The following is a 23,186-nucleotide window of genomic DNA, read 5'->3' on the forward strand; positions in this document are numbered from 1 at the left end:
GGGGTGAGGAAGTGAGGTGTGCAGGGCACAACATGGAAGAAAGACTCACTTTCAGGGTTCTGTGCCTACGATTTTGTGACCCTGAGAGGGAGCCTCCCTCAACCTACGCCCTGTGTGCCTCATGTGTCTCACTGGGTCTCAGCCCTGACCCGGCGCACTTCTCTCATCTTACACCTGAGGCCCACAGAGGTACAAAAACTTGCTCACCATCATACAGTTCTTTATGATGGAACCAGAATCAAAGCCAGCCTCCCTGGCTCAAGATGCAGGGTTTTATGTGCTAGTTTATAAATAGCACATAAATATACAATAAAAGCTCTGAAAAATCCTACAGCAAAGAAAACTTTAACTTCATTTAATTCAGTGCCCCCTAAATTTAGTCACCCTTAGAATTTTCTCCCCCCTGCATAACATGTTAACATCTCGAGGAACTAATAGTTTCTGAGACCTAATTTGGACATTACTGTTTCTGTGCTTATTTCTGCCTTTCTCCTAAAGTGGGAGTATCCATGAAAATGGCTAAGCCCAATAATCACTAATTTACAAATTTATTTTTTAAAAAAGAGCATAAATGAGAGCAAAGTTTAAAAGAACACAGAGAATTACAATTAGATATATTTTCCACCAGCATTCTATTACATTGACCGTGATTTAACCCTTCCTCCTCCCGTTCCATTTGCTGCTCATGGCATTATCCCCTTGGGCCCATAGGTCCGAGACCAGGAGATGCCCATCAAGAGGAACTTTGTGTGGGTGTCCATTTATGTGGAGGATGGAAACCTCCACCCACCCCACTTCACCCAGCTCCACTATGAGGCAAGCGTTCCTGACACCACGGCCCCTGGCACAGAGCTGCTCCAGGTCCGAGCCATGGATGGTGACCGGGGAGCCAATGCTGAGGTCCACTACTCCCTCCTCAAAGGTGAGAGGCTTGGCCATGAGTCCAGAGCGTGAGGGAAGAGTCTCTGGCAATAAGAAAAAGGCCCAGGGCCATGAATTTGCAAGTAGATCAAATGCCAGGTTCTCTAAACTGTGGCAAATACCATTTCTAGAGCATTCTCTGGGATTATAATAACCTAACTTAATGTATTTCTGAAGATGGTAAGGATAAGAGCTAAGGGCCTACTTAAGTTATGGAAGAATTCTTATACATATTATATAAATTCACCAATAACCACATTCATAAAGGATGCTTATGAAGTCCATGCAACATTTTAAAATGTAGTACCTGTGCCTTTATGACAGAAAGGACCTATAAATACCTTATAAGGGTATGTGCTTTGGTGAGTGCTGTGAAGTGTGTAAACCTGGTGATTCACAGACCTGTATCCCTGGGGATAAAAATATATGTTTATAAAAAATAAAAAATTAATAAAGACTAAAAAAAAAAAGATGTATGGCACAGTTTTAGGAATTACATTTAGGAGTAACATTTTCTGTTAAGGCTGTATCATTTTTGTATCTGTTACATGGTTTTCCCCTCTCAAAAATGGGAACAATATTCCCTGTCCCAGAAAGATTTTAAAGATTAAAAGAGAAGATATATGTTAATACATGTTGTAAACTGTAAAATATTATATGAATGCCAAGGCTTTATTGCTATCATTGATAAGTGTTAATTATACATAATCAAAGAAACAAAAAATGACAATATCGAGAATCCAACTAATTATTAATGATAATTATAATGTTTGATAATTCATAATTAATGATATGTAATAATTATTATCTTTTTTTATTTAAACAATTTTTAAAAAATATTTTATTTATTTATTTGACAGAGAGATCACAAGTAGGCAGAGAGGCAGGCAGAGAGAGAGAGGAGGAAGCAGGCTCCCTGCTGAGCAGAGAGTCCAATGCGGGACTCGATCCCAGGACCCTGAGATCATGACCTGAGCCGAAGGCAGTGGCTTAACCCACTGAGCCACCCAGGCGCCCCTGTAATAATTATTATCTTTAACAAAGTTTATACTCCATAGAGCTAGATATGTGGAGGGACATAGTGAATGTGACTTGCTTTATGCTCTCACAGAGCATAATGTTCATTTATTGCTTATATACTTCCTAGAAATCAGAACTTTTGCATTTTTTTAAGAAACAGAATTGTTATATCTTGCCATGTGGCAGAAATCTATGCATCACTGAAAAACAGTAATACTAACCCATTAGTTGCTTTCTTTTTGTGATTTATAAAGCACACTCACATCTTTTACCTCATTTTATCTCATGGACAACCCCATTGATGGAGGTACTAATTTCATTTTCCCAGATAAGATTAGTTTTAAAATAGTCTTCTGATTATAGCAGTAACACACGCTTATTTTTTAAAACATGAGAGAAGCAGGAATATATGAAGAAGAAAATAGCACTCAGCCATAGTTTTCCGCACAAACAAAATCATTTTGTGTCTTTCCCACTTGTCTTTTTGGTGTATCTTTTTGCCTTAGTAAGACTGAAGTGAATATACAATTTTGCGCCCCAATTTTTTTCTCTTAGTGGTATAACAAATTATAATTATGCTTAGGTGGTTTACTTGGCTACTTTTAAGAGAGCTACTTTTAAACTGCAGTCTACCTATTGAAACTGTATTCTTTGACAGAATTTAGGGTTTGTATCACATGGGCAAATTGGGAAATCACCTCACTGGTCAGTTGGAGAATGGCTTCCATGGCCGGGGGAAATCAGATAGAGTGTTTTGTGATGAAGCCCAGCTATTTGTTTGCCACTGAAATAATAAACTATGCACCTGAGTGACAAACAGCGTAAGAAGAGTAAAAGAGCAATACTTCCCTGAGGGGAAGACCTGCACCCTGTGGTGAGCAGAATTATTCAGGTGTTACTGAGCCATGGCATTAAATAGGTAATCATCTCATTATAAGAAAAAAAATGTGCCTATGCAAGATGATGGATGTTAGCTAAACTTATTTTGACAATCACTTTGCAATATATATGTACATCAAATCTTTATGTTGTACACCTTAAACCAACACAACATCATATGTCAATTATATCTCAGTAAAATGGGGGGGGGTGTCAGTTTTGCAAGATGAAATTCTAGAAATCTGCTGTGTAGCACGGTGCCTATAATTAGCAATATTTTGCTATATCCTTAAACATTTTTTAAGAGGGAGCTTTCATGTTATCTGTTCTACCATAAAGAGAAAGAGAGAGGGAAGGAAGGAAGGAAGGAAGGAAGGCAGGCAGGAGGAAGGGGGGAAGGGGGGAAGGGGGGAGGAAGGGAGTGTTGTTGTCTAAATAAGGTCAGACTTTAAAACCTGTGATAACTTTGAGACACTTTTTTTTAGGGAAATACAATTAATTTTCAACATTATTTTTTGTGAATCATATAATATTATATAACTATAACTTTCCTTGAAACTTAAATTTGAAATGTTATAGTGCATTCATCAAAATAAATATTAAATTTTAAAAGGGCTACCATAAATAGGCTACCAGATGTGGAGAAAGTACTCCCCTTTTATTCTCATTTGGGCTTCCTGATTAGTCAAAGATAAAGCTTTCCCTGGTCCTAGAATCTCTTTAATTCTTCTCTAACACTTTCTACTCTTTGTTTTTACCATAGAAAGAGGATAGGTCTCAGGCACACATCCTTTAGCAAGCAATAGATTTTATCCAGTTTTTAATAAGATATTTTTCCCACTGTCTTGTTTCTATAGTAACCTCTGGTTTATGGCAAGCAATAATGATTTTCTTTTTTAAAGCAGCGATACAAAAGTTGCCTGTTAAAAGACTTTAAATTTAAGACAATGAATCAATTTAAAGGAAAATACCCATTCAATAATAATTCAAAAGAGTAAAGGTAGGGACTGGGTATTGAAAAATTTGTAAAGGCAGGGTGCCTGGGTGGCTCAGTGGGTTAAAGCCTCTGCCTTCGGCTTGGGTCATTATCCCAGAGTCCTGGGATCCAGCCCCGCATCAGGCTCTCTGCTCCACGGGGCTTCCTCCTGTCTCTCTCTCTGCCTGCCTCTCTGCCTACCTGTGATGTCTGTCTGTTAAATAAATAAATAACATCTTTAAAAAAAAAAAAAAAGAAAAATTTGTAAAGGCAATGTGAGAATGCCTGAAGTTTAGGAAATCTGGGAGTGGTAGAAAGGGCATTTGATCAAGAGCCTCAAGGTCTGGGTGTTCTATCCAGTCCCTCCCCACTCAACCCTGTGCCACTCAACCCCAAAACCTGACATGGAAGGATCTTCCCACTATAGACTATATGGGGAACAGACGGAGTAGTGTTTTAATTCTCTCCTATAAAAGCCACAACTGAAATAGAGTGGAGTGTGCTTTTCTTCCAAAGCATACATTTCCTTTTTTTGCTTTCAAGACCTTCTGCAGCTCTGGTTCACAGCTTAAGTTGTGACCCCAAAACTGAGTGATTATTAAGTTGCCACTTACAGAGTACTTACTATGTACCCCATGTAAGGTATTTTAGAAAGTAAGTATCTTCCCTATAAACTACATCATAACTAGATCCACGGTAACACGGGATGTAGATGTTTGTCCTGTCCAAGTTTTGTGTGATAGCCTTTTTACTGATCTAGAAAGTATATCTTGAACATGTGGCAAATTTCAGTTTGTCTTGTCTTTTGTTTCAGGGAACAGCGAGGGTTTCTTCAACATTGATGCCCTGCTAGGCACCATCACTCTGGCCCGAAAACTTGATCAGGCAAGTCATGCCCGGTATAGTCTGACAGTCAAGGCAGAAGATCAAGGCTCCCCACAGTGGCATGACCTGGCTACGGTTATCATTAATGTCTACCCCTCAGAGAGCAGTGCCCCCATCTTCTCCAAAGCTGAGTACTTCGTAGAGATCCCCGAATCAATCCCTGTTGGCTCCCCAATCCTCCTTGTGTCAGCCACAAGCTCCTCAGAAGTTACCTATGAATTAAGAGAGGGAAACAAGGATGGTGTGTTCTCCATGAACTCGTATTCTGGCCTCATTTCCACCCACAAGAAACTGGACCATGAGAAAATTTCATCTTATCAGCTGAAAATCCGAGGCAGCAATATGGCAGGTGCATTTACTGATGTCATGGCTCTTGTTTACATCATTGATGAAAATGACAATGCTCCCATGTTCTTCAAGTCCATTTTTGTGGGCCAAGTTAGTGAAGCAGCTCCTCTGTACAGCATGATCATGGATGAAAACAACAACCCCCTTGTGATCCGTGCTTCTGACAGTGATGAAGAAGCTAATTCCTTGTTGGTCTATGAAATTTTGGATCCAGAGGCCTTGAAGTTTTTCAAAATTGATCCCAGCATGGGAACCCTAATCATCATATCAGAGATGGATTATGAGAGCATGCCTTCTTTCCAATTCAGCGTCTACGTCCATGACCAAGGAAACCCTATCTTATTTGCATCCAGGCCTGTCCAGGTCATCATCAATGTCAGAGATGTAAATGACTCTCCTCCCAGGTTCTCAGACCATGTATATGAAGTAGCAGTAGTGAAGCCCATCCATCGGGGTATGGAGCTCCTCATCGTGCAGGCCAGCGATGATGACTCAGAAGTCAATTATAGTATTAAAACTGGCAATGCTGATGAAGCTGTTGCCATCCATTCCATCACAGGTCGTATATCTGTACTGAATCCTGCTTTCCTGGGGGTCTCTAGAGAGCTCACTATCAGGGCTTCTGATGGCCTGTATCAAGATACTGCTCTTGTAAAAATTTTTTTGACACAAGCCCCTAACACAAGTTTACAGTTTGATCAGATTGTTTATAGGGCAACAGTGAAGGAGAATTTACAAGATAGAAAGGCAGTGGTGATTCTTGGTGCCCAGGGCAATCACTTGAATGACACTCTTTCCTACTTCCTGTTGAATGGCACAGATATGTTTCATATGGTCAAATCAGCAGGTGTGTTGCAGACAAGAGGTATGGTGTTTGACAGAGAAGAGCAGGACACTTATGAGGTGGCAGTGGAATTGAGGGACAATCGGACCCCTCAGCGGGTGGCTCAGGCTCTGGTCAGAGTCTCTGTTGAAGATGTCAATGACAATCCCCCTCAATTTAAGCACCTGCCCTACTACACAATTATCCAAGATGGCACAGAGCCAGGGGATGTCCTCTTTCAGGTGTCTGCCACTGACCAGGACTTGGGGGTAAATGGTGCTGTAACATATGCATTTGCAGAAGATTACACATATTTTCGAATAGACCCCTACCTTGGGGACATATCACTGAAGAAACCTTTTGACTATCAAGCTTTAAATAAGTATCACCTCAAAGTCATTGCTCGGGATGGAGGAACCCCATCCCTCCAGACTGAGGAAGAGGTACTTGTCACCGTGAGAAATAAATCCAACCCACTGTTTCAGAGCCCTTACTACAAAGTGAGAGTGCCTGAAAATATCACACTCTATACGCCAATTCTCCACACCCAGGCCCGAAGTCCAGAGGGACTCCGACTCATTTACAACATTGTGGAGGAAGAGCCCCTGATGCTCTTTACCACTGACTTTAAGACTGGAGTTCTAACAGTAACAGGCCCTTTGGACTATGAGTCTAAGACCAAACATGTGTTCACAGTCAGAGCCACAGACACAGCTTTGGGGTCATTTTCTGAGGCCACGGTGGAGGTTCTGGTGGAGGACATCAATGATAATCCTCCCACTTTTTCTCAATTGGTCTACACTACTTCAATCTCAGAAGGCTTGCCTGCTCAGACTCCTGTGATCCAACTGTTGGCTTCTGACCAGGATTCAGGGAAGAACCGTGATGTCTCCTATCAGATCGTAGAGGATGGTTCAGATATTTCCAAATTCTTCCAGATCAACGGGAGCACAGGGGAGATGTCCACAGTTCAAGAGCTGGATTATGAAACTCAACAACACTTTCATGTGAAGGTCAGGGCCATGGATAGAGGAGACCCCCCACTCACTGGTGAAACTCTTGTGGTTGTTAATGTATCTGACATCAATGATAACCCCCCAGAATTCAGGCAACCTCAGTATGAAGCCAATGTCAGTGAGCTGGCAACCTGTGGACACCTGGTTCTTAAAGTTCAAGCTCTTGACCCTGACAGCAGGGACACCTCCCATCTGGAGTACCTGATTCTTTCTGGCAATCAGGACAGGCATTTCTCCATTAACAGCTCATCAGGAATAATTTCTATGTTTAACCTTTGCAAAAAGAACCTGGACTCTTCTTACAATTTGAGGGTAGGTGCTTCTGATGGGGTCTTTCAGGCAACTGTGCCAGTGTATATCAACACTACAAATGCCAACAAGTACAGCCCAGAGTTCCAGCAGCATGTTTATGAGGCAGAATTAGCAGAGAATGCAAAGGTGGGAACAAAGGTGATTGAGTTGCTAGCCATAGATAAAGACAGTGGTCCCTATGGTACTGTAGATTATACCATCATCAATAAACTAGCAGGTGAGAAGTTTTCTATAAACCCCAATGGCCAGATCACCACTCTGCAGAAACTGGATCGGGAAAATTCAACAGAGAGAGTTATTGCTATTAAAGTCATGGCTCAGGATGGAGGAGGAAGAGTGGCCTTCTGCACTGTAAAGATCATCCTGACAGATGAAAATGACAACCCTCCACAATTTAAAGCATCTGAGTACACAGTGTCCATTCAGTCCAATGTCAGTAAAGATTCTCCAGTTATTCAGGTGTTGGCCTACGATGCAGATGAGGGTCAGAATGCAGATGTCACCTACTCAGTGGACTCAGTGGAGGATTTGGATGAAGAAGTCATTGAAGTCAACCCAACTACTGGTATTGTCAAGGTGAAGGAGAGCTTGGTGGGATTGGAAAATCGTGCCTTTGACTTAAAAATCAAAGCCCAAGATGGGGGCCCTCCTCACTGGAACTCTCTGGTCCTGCTACGACTTCAGGTGGTTCCTAATGAAGTATCCTTGCCCAAATTTTCTGAACCTCTGTATACTTTCTCTGCATCTGAAGATCTTCCAGAAGGGTCTGAAATTGGTTCTGTTAAAGCAATGGCTGCTCAAGATCCAGTCATCTATAGTCTAGTGCAGGGTACTACACCAGAAAGCAACAAGGATGGTGTCTTCTCCTTGGACCGAAACACAGGAGTTCTAAAGGTGAGAAAGGCCATGGACTATGAGTCCACCAAATGGTACCAGATTGATTTAATGGCACATTGTCCCCATAATGATACTCACTTGGTTTCCTTGGTCTCTGTCAATATCCAAGTGAAAGATGTCAATGATAATAGGCCTATATTTGAGGCTGATCCCTATAAGGCTGTTCTCACTGAGAATATGCCAGTGGGGACCTCAGTCATTCAAGTGACTGCCAATGACGAGGACACTGGCAGTGATGGCCAGGTGAGCTACAGGCTTCCAGTGGACCCTGGTAGCAATATCCATGAGCTCTTTGCCATTGACAGTGAAACTGGCTGGATCACCACACTCCAGGAACTTGACTGTGAGACCCACCAGAACTACCGTTTTTATGTGGTGGCCTATGACCATGGAAGGACCATCCAGCTATCTTCTCAGGTTCTTGTTGAAGTCTCCATTACAGATGAGAATGACAACGCTCCCCAATTTGCTTCTGAAGACTACAGAGGATCTGTGGTTGAGAACAATGAACCTGGTGAACTTGTGGTCACTCTTAAAACCTTGGATGCTGATATCTCTGAGCAGAACAGACAGGTCACCTGCTATATCACAGGTAAGGATAACTGTCTTGGAATGGAAGCACTGGAGTACTTTGAAAAAAGTATAGTAGGAGGTGCCCTAAGACATGGATTCAAGTCCTGGCTCTGTCACCTATTAGCGACGTGACCTTGCATAGATCAATTAACCTTCCAGGACCTCAGTTGCTTCATCTATAGACTTTGCATCCCTGTTCTCATTCACCTTACGAGGATGCTTGTAAGATCTAACTTGAAAAAGCTCTTGAGAGCCTCCTATAAATTGGAAAGTGTTTTGTAGAGAGAATTTCTTATTTCTTTAGACAGAGTAGACAGAATAGAAGGGAGATACTGTAAATGGTCTCAGCTTCTAGGGGATGGAGAAGACATCAGTAATGGTGTGATCCATGAAAACTCTGTCAGTTGACGTTTTTGTGGAGTGTATTCCACCTAGAGCAAGTTGTGGATACTAGAAACACTCCTTAAGTCAATCACAAGACTTAAGTGTTAGAGTAAAAACCCTTCCATAGATATGATTCCAGCTAAATCCTTCATTTCACACACAGATAGGGGCAGAAACTCAACCAAGGTCACACTCCAGGCTTGAGTCAGGTCTGTGATTAAAACCACACCCTGTGAACTATTTTTCCCAGTGGATACTTACTGCAAGCCTAAATTACCTCAGCCCCTGTCCAGTGGCTGAACCAGCTAGCCAGTGGCCAAAAAAGACTTTCTTTACTTCTCTCTCTCTCTCTTTAAAAAGATTTTATTTATTTATTTGTCAGAGAGAGAGAGAGAGAAAGAGAGAGCATAAGCTGGGGCAGAGGGAGAAGAAGAATCCCACTGCACAGGGAGCCCAATGCCAGACTCAATCCCAGGTGGTATCATGACATGAGCCGAGGGCAGGCACCCATGCATCCTAGGAGTTTCTTTACTTCTCAGTGTCCCTTTCCTCCTATCCCGGGTGCCATGTCATCCCATCCCTATAGATGTGGCTCCATCTGCTATCACATCTCTCTGACTGGAAATTAAGAACGTAAAGTTCCAACCAAGAATCATAGGCTCTTATAGAAACAGATCCTGGAACAGTGTCATAAGAAATATGGAAATTTAGGGAAATAGAATCTTATAACATCAGACTATGAAAAACACAAAGTCTTAACATCTCTGAGTAATAGAATAAATGTCAGTAGATCACCAATTCCTGGAATAGTTGAGTCTTAGAACTCTGGAATCTTGGAATCTCATAAATCCATCTCCTCTATCAGTGATTGGGGTCAAGGAAAGATGACTCAGAAGCAAACCTAGTGATCCATGGGAACCCCCACTTAGTCAATGTCCTCATTGGTAAAATAAAACCTCAGGGAGCTTAGTTTTGTTGATCACTTCCCATTTCTCTACTGTTGAACAGATACTAGATATAAGAAGGTTTTTGTATAAAATTGAAATATGCTTCTTTTTTAACTTCCCCCAGTCTTCCCAAAGCACAAAAAAAATAAGAAACCTGTACCTCAGCTACATATTTTAGAGTGGTGCTTCTCACAGTGATAATTCCACTTAATAGGCCTTTGAAGTCAGAAGAACCTCTCTAACACCAAATAACTGACTCAATATAGAACTGTGGGTCTCTAGTTAAGGGAGGAAATTTTTGTCTTTCCTAGAAATCCTAAAAAAAAAATTGTCATGTGGGCAGCCACCTAAGGCACAAAGCCTGGTACATTCCTATTCCTTGACTTCTGAAAGCTCTGTCCATCTTTTTAGAGGGAGATCCGTTGGGCCAGTTTGGCATCAGCCAAGCTGGAGATGAATGGAGGATTTTCTCAAGGAAGACCTTGGACCGTGAACACACTGCCAAGTACTTGCTCAGAATCACAGCTTCCGATGGCAAGTTCCAGGCTTCAGTCCTTGTAGAGATCTTCGTCCTGGACATCAATGATAACAGCCCACAATGCTCACAGGTGAGAGCCTTGTGAAGGTGAGGTGGCATTAGAGGCAAAGAAGCTGGAGTGAAGGCCAAAAGGAAGGAGGAAGACTCAGGGGACTATCTCTGAGGCTGGGCATCACTGATCAGTCCTTGCTTCTCCTCAGCTAGCCTCAGACTAGTGTCCTAGGCAGGGTGCATCCTGGGTAATTCCATCCCTTCCTCCCTGGCAAAGGGATGTCACCAAGCTCTTTAGAACTTTTGGTTCATACTTCTACCCCTACACTCCCGTCAAAAGTCACTCTCCGCAAAATATATCCAGGAAAGTAACTTTTTTTAAAAAAAGATTTTATTTATTTATTTGACAGGCAGAGATAGAGAGGAGGAAGCAGGCTCCCCACTGAGCAGAGAGCCCGACACAGGGCTCGATCCCAAGGCTCTGGGATCATGACCTGAGCTGAAGGCAGAGGCTTTAACCTACTGAGCCACCCAGACGCCCCCAGAAAAGTAACTTCTTCATTCTCCAGTCTGCTGTGCCCAGTGGGAAAATCCCTCCACCACTCAGCTTGGGCTCATTATCAAATACATCCAAAGATAACTGCCCTCAGAGACACCTCACACTGCCCCCATGCCCATATTATGCATATCCCCACATCTACATGGGTGATAGAGACCACCACAGATGCCCTACTTGAGGTTATATGTATACACAAACATGCAGACAGGACAGTTACATTTTTGCTGAGGACTTCATTTAATTCAACCTTAAATTTCCTGTGAAAACAAATGTTGAATGGTGGTGGTAGTGTGTGTCTGTGTGTGTTAGGGAAGGAACTGTGTTCTTAGAGGACATAAATAAGCAATCATTGTCCTATAGCTTTGTGTTTAAACATATTTTTTAAAAAATACAGTAGATAGTTTTTAACTTTGGGGGATTTGCATTACCTCAAAGTTTTCAGATAAAGTTAAACTATTAACATTTTACTTTTATAACATTTTAAGTTACAATAATTGAAATTTACATTAAAAAAATCTAGCCATTTAGTATATATACATAAATGCAAACTTACAGATACTCACCCATACACAAAGGATCATCTACAACTCTATATATACATGTAAATACCTATACATATATACAGCCAGATACATAATATACCTATAGACCCACAACATTCATCCATCTGTATACCCAGCCATACATGGAAATATATGTATGTAACTCCCACAAACATACTTACACATGTATTTGCATATATACACTTCACTTATTTGCACACATGTACGTAATACAGACCTTGTAACAAAAAAAATACACATGTTCCATCACATTTTCTTCCTCTGTCTTTTACACTCTAACCACATAAAATCATAGTAGGAAAAGAGAACCTATGTTATCAGGATGCATGGAAAATGCCTTTGCAGGATCCAAGATGACCACCTTCTGGGTGGTCTCAGAAGGGCAGCCCTTTTGGGGAGGATGGTGGCCACACTTTCTTCCTCTTTCCCTTAGACAGCCTTACAACCAGCCTGCATCCTCCCCATGCTGGAGGAGGCCAGGATCAATCCCACCCTGGCCTTCCCACAGGTGGTCAACAGCAGCTTGCGGAGTCCATCTCTACAGCCCACTCAGGCCCAAAGCCTCCATCCAGAGCACTTACAGAGGTTCATGTTCACCTATCCCCTGTAGTGGGGGAAACCAGTTTGCTTGGAGCCTGTCCCCAGAGACAGCAGCTATAGAAACACTGGGCTTCCAGGGAGCTCCAGCCTCTCCCCTGTGCAACACCACCTGCTGTGAAGGCACCTACAGTGGAGGGAGGGTGGGACAGGCCCTGAGGGCCATGGGGGTCCACACCTGATTCAAACGGCCAAGAGTCTGTCTTGGATATGGACAGGGGTGAGCATAACAGCATGGCCTTACCACAGAGATGAGAATGCTTGGTCTGGAGTGAGTAGCTTGACCTGACACCTTCCAGAATGCTTCAAATCAGGACCATCTCAACCTCATCCAGAAGTCTCGAAGGGCCCCTATGGAGTAGGTGGTAGCAGGTCCTTCTAGCTCCAACTGTGGGTTTTCATTGGTGGAATTCTCACTCATTCTGTCTTTTCTGACTAGTCCTCTTGTCATCCTGCTTCTTGCTTTTAATCTCCATTTCCTTGCATTTTTCAACTTATTCTCTGTTTCACCCCTGCCCTGATTCTCTCTTTCCCGCTTCCCCATCTTGCTTTCTGATCTCTCTCAGCTTCTGTCTCCCCTGTCACTCTGCCTCTCTCTTGATCTAGGTGTATCTTCCATAATCTCCCTCTTCTTTTTCTTCCATTTCCAGCTTCTCTATGCTGGCAAAATCAGTGAAGATATATCTCCAGGACACTTCATTTTGAAAGTTTCTGCAACAGACTTGGATTCTGATACCAATGCGCAGATTACATATTCTCTGCATGGTCCTGGGGCAGATGAATTTAAGCTGGATCCTCATACAGGTGGGTTTCCTGAGCTGTAGGATCAAACTAAGAACTTATTTAATTAATATCAGTGCCCAATACCATGCTAGGTTTCTTAGAGAAGAAATAGAAATTCACCTGTCCATCCATCCATCCATCCACCCACCCATCCTTCCATCCATTCACTCAGCAAACATATTGGCAGCATGTGCCAAGCATTGCACTAGATGGTGGGGACATAATCAACAGACAGATAAGATCTGGGTCTTGTGGGAAAGGCAGTTATTGAATCAGTGGTTTGAAATGTGCCGAGTTAAGAAAAAAATGCAGGATGCTAAGGGAGCGTTTGACAGGAGTGAGGAGGGGTGCTTGGGAGCAGACTTAAGGGAGTGGTAGGGATGGATGCTCAAGGCAGAAGGATAATTTATACAAGAACTTTATTTTAGGAAAGAGTGCATACATCTGAGGTCATGATGGAAGACAAGAAACTTGTACACAGAGGGGCGGAGAGAGGCCAAAGGTGGGGATGGTGGGAGTGAAAATCCCTCCTTTAGAGCCACTAGAGGATTTGGGCAAATGAGCTTCATGGTCAAGGACATGATCTCAAGAGGCATATGTTGCAGACCTCAATGTATTATTGTAAAAATCCCAAGAGATGAAGTATACAGAAGTCCTGAGCAGTTCTGGCACATTATAAGAGCTCAGTAGATATGGTTGCCATTGTCATTATTGTTAGAGGGCAAAGCACAGAGGTGGAAGCAGAGAGCCCTGCAGGGTAGACCACCAATCCTGGGAGAGGTTGGGCTGTGAGAGTCTGGTGGAGAAGACAGGGTGAGGTCTGCTTCCTTTGGAAGAGCAACCCCACAGTGGAATCCCTGTCCAGAAGCTATGGGGGAGAGTGTGGGGACAGGCAGGACAGAAGGCCCAGGTCACAGAGGACTAGCTGCTGAACTTGGCTTAGAACCAGTAGTTCAAAGGATGGCTTGGAGATTCCTGAGCAGGGAGGTGGTAGGTGAGGAGTGTCCCAGGAAGCTGTCTGGATAGATAGAAGACAATGTTGTGCTTTTTCATTCCAGCATGGGCATGCTGAGTCACCCCAGGAAGGTTACCTAATCTCTCTCTGCTGCTGTTTGTTCAGCTGCAGGATGATTGGTGGAGTCTTGAAAAAAAAAATGCTGGGTGGTTTTTCTCAATGTGGAAATAATACACGCTCATTGTATAAAAATTCAAATGCTGTAGGCATATATTACGTAGAAATTGGAAAGTCTATATGATAACAGCTCCCCCCCAAAGATAAGCACTTTAGAATACCATTTTGTGGCTTGCTTTTTTTTTTTTTTTCATATAGCAACCACTTGGAGGTAATAACAAGGCATTACATAAAACTCTATCGTAATTCCTTCTAGGCTGCACAGTATTTTACTGTATGGCTAAATCATGATCTATTCAGCCAGTTCCTTTTTGAAAGACATACATAGTATTTTCAGTATGCTGCTATCATAAACAATGCTGGAGAGAATATCTTTATATATATGTTTTTATCCTTGGGTTGACTATTCCACTGGATATGTAATTGTGAACCAAAGGATAAACACATTTTATGTGTTGTCAGAAATTGCTTCCTTGCCCTTTAAAAATGTCGTGCCTCTTTGTAGCTTGTTGGTAAGGAATTAGGGAGGTAGACAGGTGTGGGACTGAACTTCTTTCCTAACTACTGTAGGCAGGACTGACCCCTTTATGTCACGGAGTAACAAAACCCTGTGTGCCTCTGGTTGTCTTGCATAGATACCTAGAAGGTAAGTGCTGGAGTAATGTGCCCCAGGGAAAGCTCACCTGCTGTCGTTTCTCTGGCCAGGGGAGCTGACCACCCTTACAGCCCTGGACCGAGAGAAGAAGGATATGTATAGCCTTGTTGCCAGGGCGACAGATGGAGGTGGCCAATCATGCCAGGCAGATGTGATCCTCCATGTGGAGGATGTGAATGACAACGCCCCCCATTTCTTCCCCAGCCACTGTGCTGTGGCTGTCTTCGACAACACCACGGTTAAGACTCCCGTAGCTGTGGTGTTGGCCCGGGATCCTGACCAAGGTGAGGAGGAGGATTGGAGGCTGTTCACTCACAGGGTCACGTGGGGTGAGGGTTTGACTGTGTGTTGCTCTGGGATGTAGCAAGGACTCTGCCTCCTTACTGAGTCCATGAACACTCACAAGAGGAAAATGTTTGCCACATTTTCCTAAGCCACATACCTAAGTGCTAGGTGACAAAAGATTTGGGCAATGTTTTGAGGCCTGTGCAGGGCCTTTCAGCCTCATTGTTTCTCACTGGCTCTCAGGCCTGGAGCCCTTTCAATTCTGCCATTTACACTCAGAACATTTTAAATGCAAACATACAGTCTGAAATACACCAGTTGGAACTATTCAACTCTAATTAATTTGCCACAAGAAAGGAATTTTGGGCACAAAGTCTAGTAAGCTTATTAAATTCCTTGATCCATTCTCTATACAAAAAAGTGGAATCATTCTCAGTATTTTACATTTGCATTGTAATGACGTTATTTGCACTTGAGTTAATTCTTTTTCTTTAGAATTTACAAGGCAAATTAGATTCATGCACAACTATTTATTCTATACATACCAATTATAATTTCTGCCACCATGAAGCATTTTGTGTGTGTGCATATATATGTGTATATATATTTATGTCTATATACAGTGAATATGTCCAATTTTCTTGAGTTTTAGCTTGGCATTGAAGGAGATGGGAGATTTTGGGAGGGAGGTAGGGGCTCAAGAGGGGGAAAATAGAGTAGAGGCATCGAATGGCGACAAGGCCCTAGAGTGCTCACTAGCTGGTACTTGTACACTTTCAGGGACAGGAATCTCCTTAGTTCCTAGGCAACTACTCTACTCACTTTCCATGGTACCCCCCCCTGCCCCCACCCTTCCTAGCAGCTCCCTACCAACCTTTGTGGTACATCAGAGAATTATCAAGTGCTACCTATTTTGAGTTGGCAACCATCAGTCCTGGTCTGGCCCTCTGTAGTCACACCCATCTCCTAGACTTCTGCCCACGAGAGCCCTTCCAAGGCCGGGAGGTGGTGATTATCTGCTCCAGCCCCAAGCTTTCCTTTCTGGTTGAAGGAGACCTAGTTTTTTCAATTACATGCTGCTTCTCACGCCCTCTTTCCAGGGCACATCCTGTGGCCTTGTATCAGTTTACTATTAACCCTTCAAAACTGTTATCATTCTAATCCAGAGATTCCACCCAGATATTCCAAATGCGGACTGACCAGAAGCCCCCCCTCTCTAGAAAAATTATGGTCTCTCCAGAAAAATGTACATATGGGGAAAATGCATGGTATGCGCTTTTAATTTATGTAAATTCCACTATTGTAATAGCCAGTTCCTGCCACCATTCCATTAAAAGGGTGTGTGCCCCTACGTGTGTGTGAGATGTGAGACCCTCAGGCTCAGGGCACGCACTCCTCCCACTGGGTGAGGATCTCACGGCTGAGTAGCCAGTACTGGTGTTCTTCCTACACAATGGCCCCTACTGCTTCATCTAGTACACAACCAGAGAACATAATAGACTCTGAGCCAGAGGTGAAGAAACACTGCGTGTTTTGATTTGCTAAGAACTTTTCATGGGTATGTGTGTTTCCTTAACTTTTATTTTGACATAATTATAGACTCATAGGAAGTTGCGAAAAGAGTACTGAGAGGCCCCTGTACCTGCCTCTCCAGCTTCCCCCAGTGGTGGCATTTTAGCTGTTGTAGCAAATTGGTACTGGGGCATTCCTGGTAACTGGATTATAAGCCTTACTCAGATTTCACCTGTTTTTATATGCACTCATTTGAACGTGTGCATGTGAGCACATGTCTTTGTGTGTATAGCGCTATTCAGTCTTATCCCACATAGAATGTCCTGTAACCACCACCTCCATCAAGACATAGAATTGTTCTATCACAACCAAGGAACTTGCTCTAGATGGCTTTGACCTTGCACAATTTTCACTTTATAAGCTGGCCTTGGACTCTAAAATCCACATAAACATTTTCAGATAATTTTATAGGTTTGCAGATACCCCACCCCCAAGAACCTTTCTATGAAGCTTGAGCCCCCCTCCCCCCAGTAAAGAATCTCCCACTGAGAGATTCTCACTCTTTGTTTTTTTTAGTAATTATTTTTATTAATATGTAATGTATTATTTGCCCCAGGGGAGAGATTCTCACTCTTAACACAGCCTGAGCATGTTAGCCTCTATGGGGACCCTCTGCACCAGGCCTTCCTGTGGGTAGAAAGTTCACTGCAGATGGGGCCAGAGGAGGGTCTCTCAGTATGAACTGTACCCTTGGTCTCCCCAACAGGTGCCAATGCCCAGGTGGTTTACTCTCTGACGGACTCTGCTGAAGGCCATTTTTCCATTGAAGCCACCACGGGTGTGATTCGGCTGGAGAAGCCACTACGGGTCAGGCCACAGGAAGCACTGGAGCTCACTGTCCGTGCCTCTGACCTGGGAACCCCGATACCACTATCCACTTTGGGCACAGTCACTGTCTCAGTGGTAGGCCTTGATGACTATCTGCCGGTGTTCCTGAACACTGAGCATAGTGTGCAGGTACCCGAGGACGCCCAGCTTGGCACAGAGGTGCTGCAGCTGGCCACCCTCACTCGCCCCAGTGCCGAGAAGACCAGCTACCGTGTGGTCAGTGGGAACGAGCAGGGGAGGTTCCGCCTGGATGCCCTCACAGGTGAGCCAGTGCCAAGGCAGCCCCACCCCCTACATGTACCTACACACACAGGGTCTTGGGGAACACTGTCTTCTTCACACGTGGGGTATGTGTGCTCCATACAGACCCTCCCAGGACAAAACTTCTTTGGTTCTTTCTTCATTATGCATCTCTCCAGGTCCCAAGTCCCTCTTCCACTCTGGGGCCAGCTTATGTGGGGACACCCCTTATTCCTCCATGTCCCCACCCAGGATGCTTGACAACCCACTCTCTTCCTACACTTTGTAGCTTCATGGTCCCAGCTCAGGATCAGCCCCCACAGGCTGAGGCCACTCTCTGTCCTTGGATGACCAAGCACTTGCTGGAATCTGGGGCATAAGCTTCCCAGGGCAGGGCTACCTGCTTCCCTCCTACAGCCCTCCCCAAATATCACCCCCCCCACCGACTCTCCCCTTATTCTCATGAAGAGAACTAGAAAACGGTCTCTTCTTTCTTCCTAGCCACAGAAGAGTCTAAGACAGACTCACAGAACCTCATGGAAGGGCCTCAGAGTCTTTCCAGGTCAGATTCCCCCTCATAGCACCCTTGCAATGGTACTCTACCTCCTAGAGCAGCTGTCTTATCATTGAGCAGTATTTTTGAATGGTTGTACTATGGAGATTTTAAACATATAAAAAATAGAGAGAACAGTGTAATGAACCCCACATTCCCATCACCCAGCTTTGGTAATTGGGTAACGTGTGCCCATTTGATTTCACATTTGCCCTTTGCCACCACGCCCATGCATACATATTGCATTTGGTCGATAGGCAGTATTTTAAGTCTCTTTTAATCTCTAACATTTTCCTTTCCCTCTCTATTTCCCCCACCATCTAACTAATGAAACTTGGGTCATGTGTTGGGCAGAATTTTTTCTATTTTTGGATTGACTAGTAGCTATATCTTTTTGATGTCATATATCTCTCTAGCCCCTATATTTCTCATAAATGACATCTGATTTTTTTTAATTGTCTTTTTTTTTAAAAGATTTTATTTATTTGTCAGAGAGAGCGAGCGAGAGCGAGCACAGGCAGACAGAGTGGAAGGCAGAGTCAGACGGAGAAGCAGGCTCCCTGCGGAGCAAGGAGCCTGATATGGGACTCAATCCCAGGACGCTGGGATCATGACCTGAGCTGAAGGCAGCTGCTTAACCAACTGAGCCACCCAGGCGTCCCATGACATCTGATTTTAAGACCTTGATCAGGTTCAAGCTTAATTTTGTGGCAATAGTACTTCATAGATGATGCTGGGCTGTACTTGGCACTGTTAGGAGGCATATAATAATTAATTATGTAATTAATTTTGGTTTTCCTGAGGTTAAGATTGACAATGAGCCTGACCCATTCATTACAGAGTTCTTTGTCAGCTGTTCTTCCAATGGTTTTAGCAACCTTACGTGATCATTTCCTAGGTAAATTATTTCATTAGGACCAGCAAAATGGCGATCTTCTGATTTTATCATTCCTCATTCATTTACTAACTAGAATTTTCTCATAAGGAAGCATTTTCTACCATTAAATATTTGGTTATCCAGAAACAGTATGATAAATCCTTCTTCTTTTCCAAATTTCAGAGAAATAAATCTATGCTCTAGCAGTTCATTGAACAATTTTGGGTATTACAAAACTTTATAATATAAGTTCTGTCATTTAGTAGGCAGGTGAACTTGAGAGCATCAGTTGACTCACCTAGAAAATGGGAACCATCGTTGTTCCTACTCTACAGAATTAATATTGATCTACATGAGAAAGATTTAGCATTACAGATTGAAATGAGATTTCAATGAAATAGAGATAAATGAGGGAAACACTGCTGTCGAGAATGACAATAACGAAAATGAGAGGAGATGGAGGGGGAGGGGTGAGGAAGGTAATGAGGAAACAAAACAAAGACGGTGAGGTAAGAGATGAAAGATGAGATGATGGAGGAGATGAAGGACGAGATGATGGATATAACGGAGGAGAAAGAGGAGATGACGGAGGAAATGATAGAGTAGATGATGGAAGAGAGGAAGGAGATGATGGAGGACTTGGTGGAGATGATGGAAATGGTGGAGGAGAAAATGGAAGAGATTGTGAAGGAGATAGAAGAGATCTGTCTCCCAACCGTGTCCCTCTCCTTGGGTTTGACCCAAGACACCTCAGATCTCTGTCTTTTCATTGCTCCCATCATCTCTTGTTTCCTCAGGGATCCTGTATGTCAACAAGAGCCTGGATTTTGAGACAAGCTCCAAGTTCTTCCTATCCATAGAATGCAGCCGGAAAGGCTCTTCCTCCCTCAGTGACATGACCACAATCGTGGTCAACATCACTGATGTCAATGAACACAGACCCAGATTCCCCCAGGATCTGTACAGCACGAGGGTCTTAGAGAATGCCATCGTGGGTGACGTTGTGCTCACAGTAAGGACATGGAACTTTCCCCTTTGGGGGGGCATGGACTTGGGTGGATTCTCCCCACCCTGGTGTCTATGAGTATGGGTTAATTGATTAATTTATACACTATAGATTTAACTCTGACTTGCATTACTTGCAGCCACTTGGCCAAGCTGTTTCTCATGACAGAGGGTCTCAGGGCTATGTTTGATAAGGTTTAGATCAGGTAACTGATAGATCGGGACATAGGAGAGACCCCAGAGAATTACCAGAGGCTTCAAGGTCTGGGAAGGGCCTGGAGTATTAGTGTGTGTATAGGGGCAGGAGCACCAACTAACACCTCTTTGCATGTAAATGTGTAAATGCTCCCCTACTACATAGAGTGAAACCAAACTCTGTATGCCCATATTCAAGATTCTCTATGACCCCTCTTTATTCTGCTTTCTGGTCTTATCTCCTTTCACTCTCTGACATGCATCCTATGCTCCAACCACACAAGATGTATCTTTCCCTAAACAGCCTCTGTACTTTTACACATTCTGGGCTCATGCCTGAAATGGCTCCATTCCCAGAAGCTCTCTTTATCCTTCTGAGACTTATGAATGCTTTTCTAATCTCCCCAGGTAGAATTTATCCCTGTGTTCTCTGTACTGTCATAAAGCTGATCATACTTTGCCCCAAATTAGAATTACCCATAAAATTAGACATTAAACTTCCTGTGGGTATATTCACTTTGGCACATCCCTCACTTCTTAGCTCAGGACCTAGCACCACATCAGTATGAGTGAAGGAGTAAATTAATGAACCATGGCATGCTGAAATCTATACTAGAATATAAAATTAAGAGATTCCTTTGGTAGGGATGACTGTGGTCCAGGGACTTCCAGGCCAGTGGCAGTCATTGGCGTAGGGACATATCTGCCCCCTTACACTCCCAGGGGTGATTTTCCTTTCTGGTCCCTCTTGCCCTACATTCACAACTACACTCCCACTGCTGCAGGTGTCAGCAACTGATGAAGATGGACCTGCAAATAGTGCCATCACCTACAGCCTGGTAGGAGGGAACCAGCTCGGACACTTTGCAGTCCACCCCAAGAAGGGGGAGCTACAAGTGGCCAAGGCCCTGGATTGGGAACAGGTGAGTCATGTGGGAGGGGCCCAATCTGAGCTTCTGTGAGGAGAGAGATGGCCCCAGTGCAGGTTCAGATGATGAACTGTGGTCAACACACCTTGCTGATTTCTCCAGACTTATCTTCAGTGCCTCAAACTTGTTTTCTCTGTGTGGTCTCTATGGCCTGTGAGGCCAGAAGCAGGAGAGAGACTAAGTGACCCTTAACCTTCACTGGAGGAGCCCAGGCTAGCTTCTTAGTGTTAACCAGGAATCATTAGATCATTATAATAAATTATCATTTGTTGAGCGCCTGCTCTGTGCTAGGAACTTTGCTAAGTGCTTTATTACATTATGCCATTTGGTTCTTAAAATAATCCTAGGAGGTGGGTCCTGATAGCCTCACAGATGTTTAGTCACCTTCCCAGGTTCTCACAGCTGGTAAGTGGTGGAACTGGAAATCAGACTTATTTCTTCTTGACTCCAAAACCTGGACCCTAAAATAGCATGGGTGGCTAATGGAGGTGGGCATAGGGGAGTGTCTCCATCTTATTTTTCTGAAAACATTAGTGATGAGTCATGGGGCAGAACTGAGAGGTCTTATTGCTAACTCTTCACTGGCACCTTGCTTTAGATTTCTAGCTATTCCCTGAGGCTCCGAGCCACAGACAGCGGGCGGCCCCCACTGCATGAAGACATAGACATTGCTATCCAAGTGGTTGATGTCAATGATAACCCACCAAGATTCTTCCAGCTTAACTACAGCACCTCTGTCCAGGTACGCTTGAGGTTCTAAAGACATCCTGAAGACTTTCTCCTTCATTTCTTTCCTAGTGGAGGGTGCTCACTGCTGGTATCAGTCTACCCAAACAGTTGCTGTGACCTTGCCACTAATATCCCTAATGGCAACACAGCCTGCTAAAGGGGACTGTGCATTACAGAATTAAAAATAATCAGACACTGTGCTAGGCACTTCCATCCATTACCTCATTTGTGACCCACACAGCTACATGAAGCAGGTAGTAGAATAGTCCCCCTTCTTATCTGTGGTTTTGCTTTCTGTGGTTTCAGTCAGGCTAATCCCCAGTCAACCACAGTCCAGAAGTTTGATCCCCCTCTGAGGTATTCTCAGAAGGTCAATAGTAGCCTAATGTACATCACATATTCTTTTTGCCTCTGTCATGTATCTCATTTTATCTCATCACATAGGCATCTTACCATCCTCACATTATCACAGGAAGAATAGGGGAGTACAGTTACTTTGAGAGAGGGAGACCACATTCACGTCACTTTTATTATATTATATTGTTATAATTTACTATTTTATCATTAGTTATTACTGTTGATCTCTTACTGTGCCTAATTAATAAAGTTTTTTTAAATTTATTTATTTTCAGAAAAACAGTATTCATTATTTTTTCACCACACCCAGTGCTCCATTGCAGTCCGTGAGATAAATTAAACTTTATCATTGAGATGTATGTATAGAAAAAGCAGTATAAATGATATGATACTATCCATGGTTTCAGGCATCCACTGGGGGGTCTTAGAATATATCCTTGTGGATAAGGGGGCCTACTCTGCCCACATCATAGTTTTTTTTAAATGGAGATACAGAAATGTACCATAGCTAGAATGTGGCAAACTTAGGACTTAAACCCAGGCGATTTTCCAAATCCCTATTTTCACCACAAAACGGTTTACAAATGGGATCTGGAGAAGGCCTAGGGATTCATTGGGGATTGTGACCATAAGAGGTAAGGGAGGTAAGGAAGAGGATAGGAAGGAAGAATCCTGAGTCCTGCTATGTATTAGCTACAGTCACTCCACTTATACTTTTTGTATAAGTATTAGTTAGGGTGCATTGACTGCCAATAACAGAATATCTGACTAAAATGTCACTAATAATAAGGGCTTATTATTTCACATAACAAAAGAT

The 23,186-nt window shown here is 43.3% G+C and overlaps 1 protein-coding gene across 1 annotated transcript in view; it reads left to right on the forward strand.

Annotated features, from left to right (window-relative positions):
• FAT2 (FAT atypical cadherin 2) overlaps positions 1–23,186 on the forward strand; it is a 79,887-nt gene that overhangs the window by 36,139 nt on the left and 20,562 nt on the right. Inside the window, exons 9-17 of the mRNA XM_082726184.1 lie at positions 712–922; positions 4,611–8,669; positions 10,393–10,589; positions 12,880–13,033; positions 14,850–15,083; positions 17,363–17,746; positions 19,952–20,166; positions 21,140–21,277; positions 21,882–22,025. Coding sequence (XP_082582310.1) covers positions 712–922; positions 4,611–8,669; positions 10,393–10,589; positions 12,880–13,033; positions 14,850–15,083; positions 17,363–17,746; positions 19,952–20,166; positions 21,140–21,277; positions 21,882–22,025 — 5,736 coding nt within the window. The remainder of the gene's footprint in view (positions 1–711; positions 923–4,610; positions 8,670–10,392; positions 10,590–12,879; positions 13,034–14,849; positions 15,084–17,362; positions 17,747–19,951; positions 20,167–21,139; positions 21,278–21,881; positions 22,026–23,186) is intronic.

This window comes from Mustela nivalis, assembly GCF_964662115.1.
Source record: "Mustela nivalis genome assembly, chromosome: 3".
In the NCBI taxonomy this organism is placed as follows: domain Eukaryota; kingdom Metazoa; phylum Chordata; class Mammalia; order Carnivora; family Mustelidae; genus Mustela; species Mustela nivalis.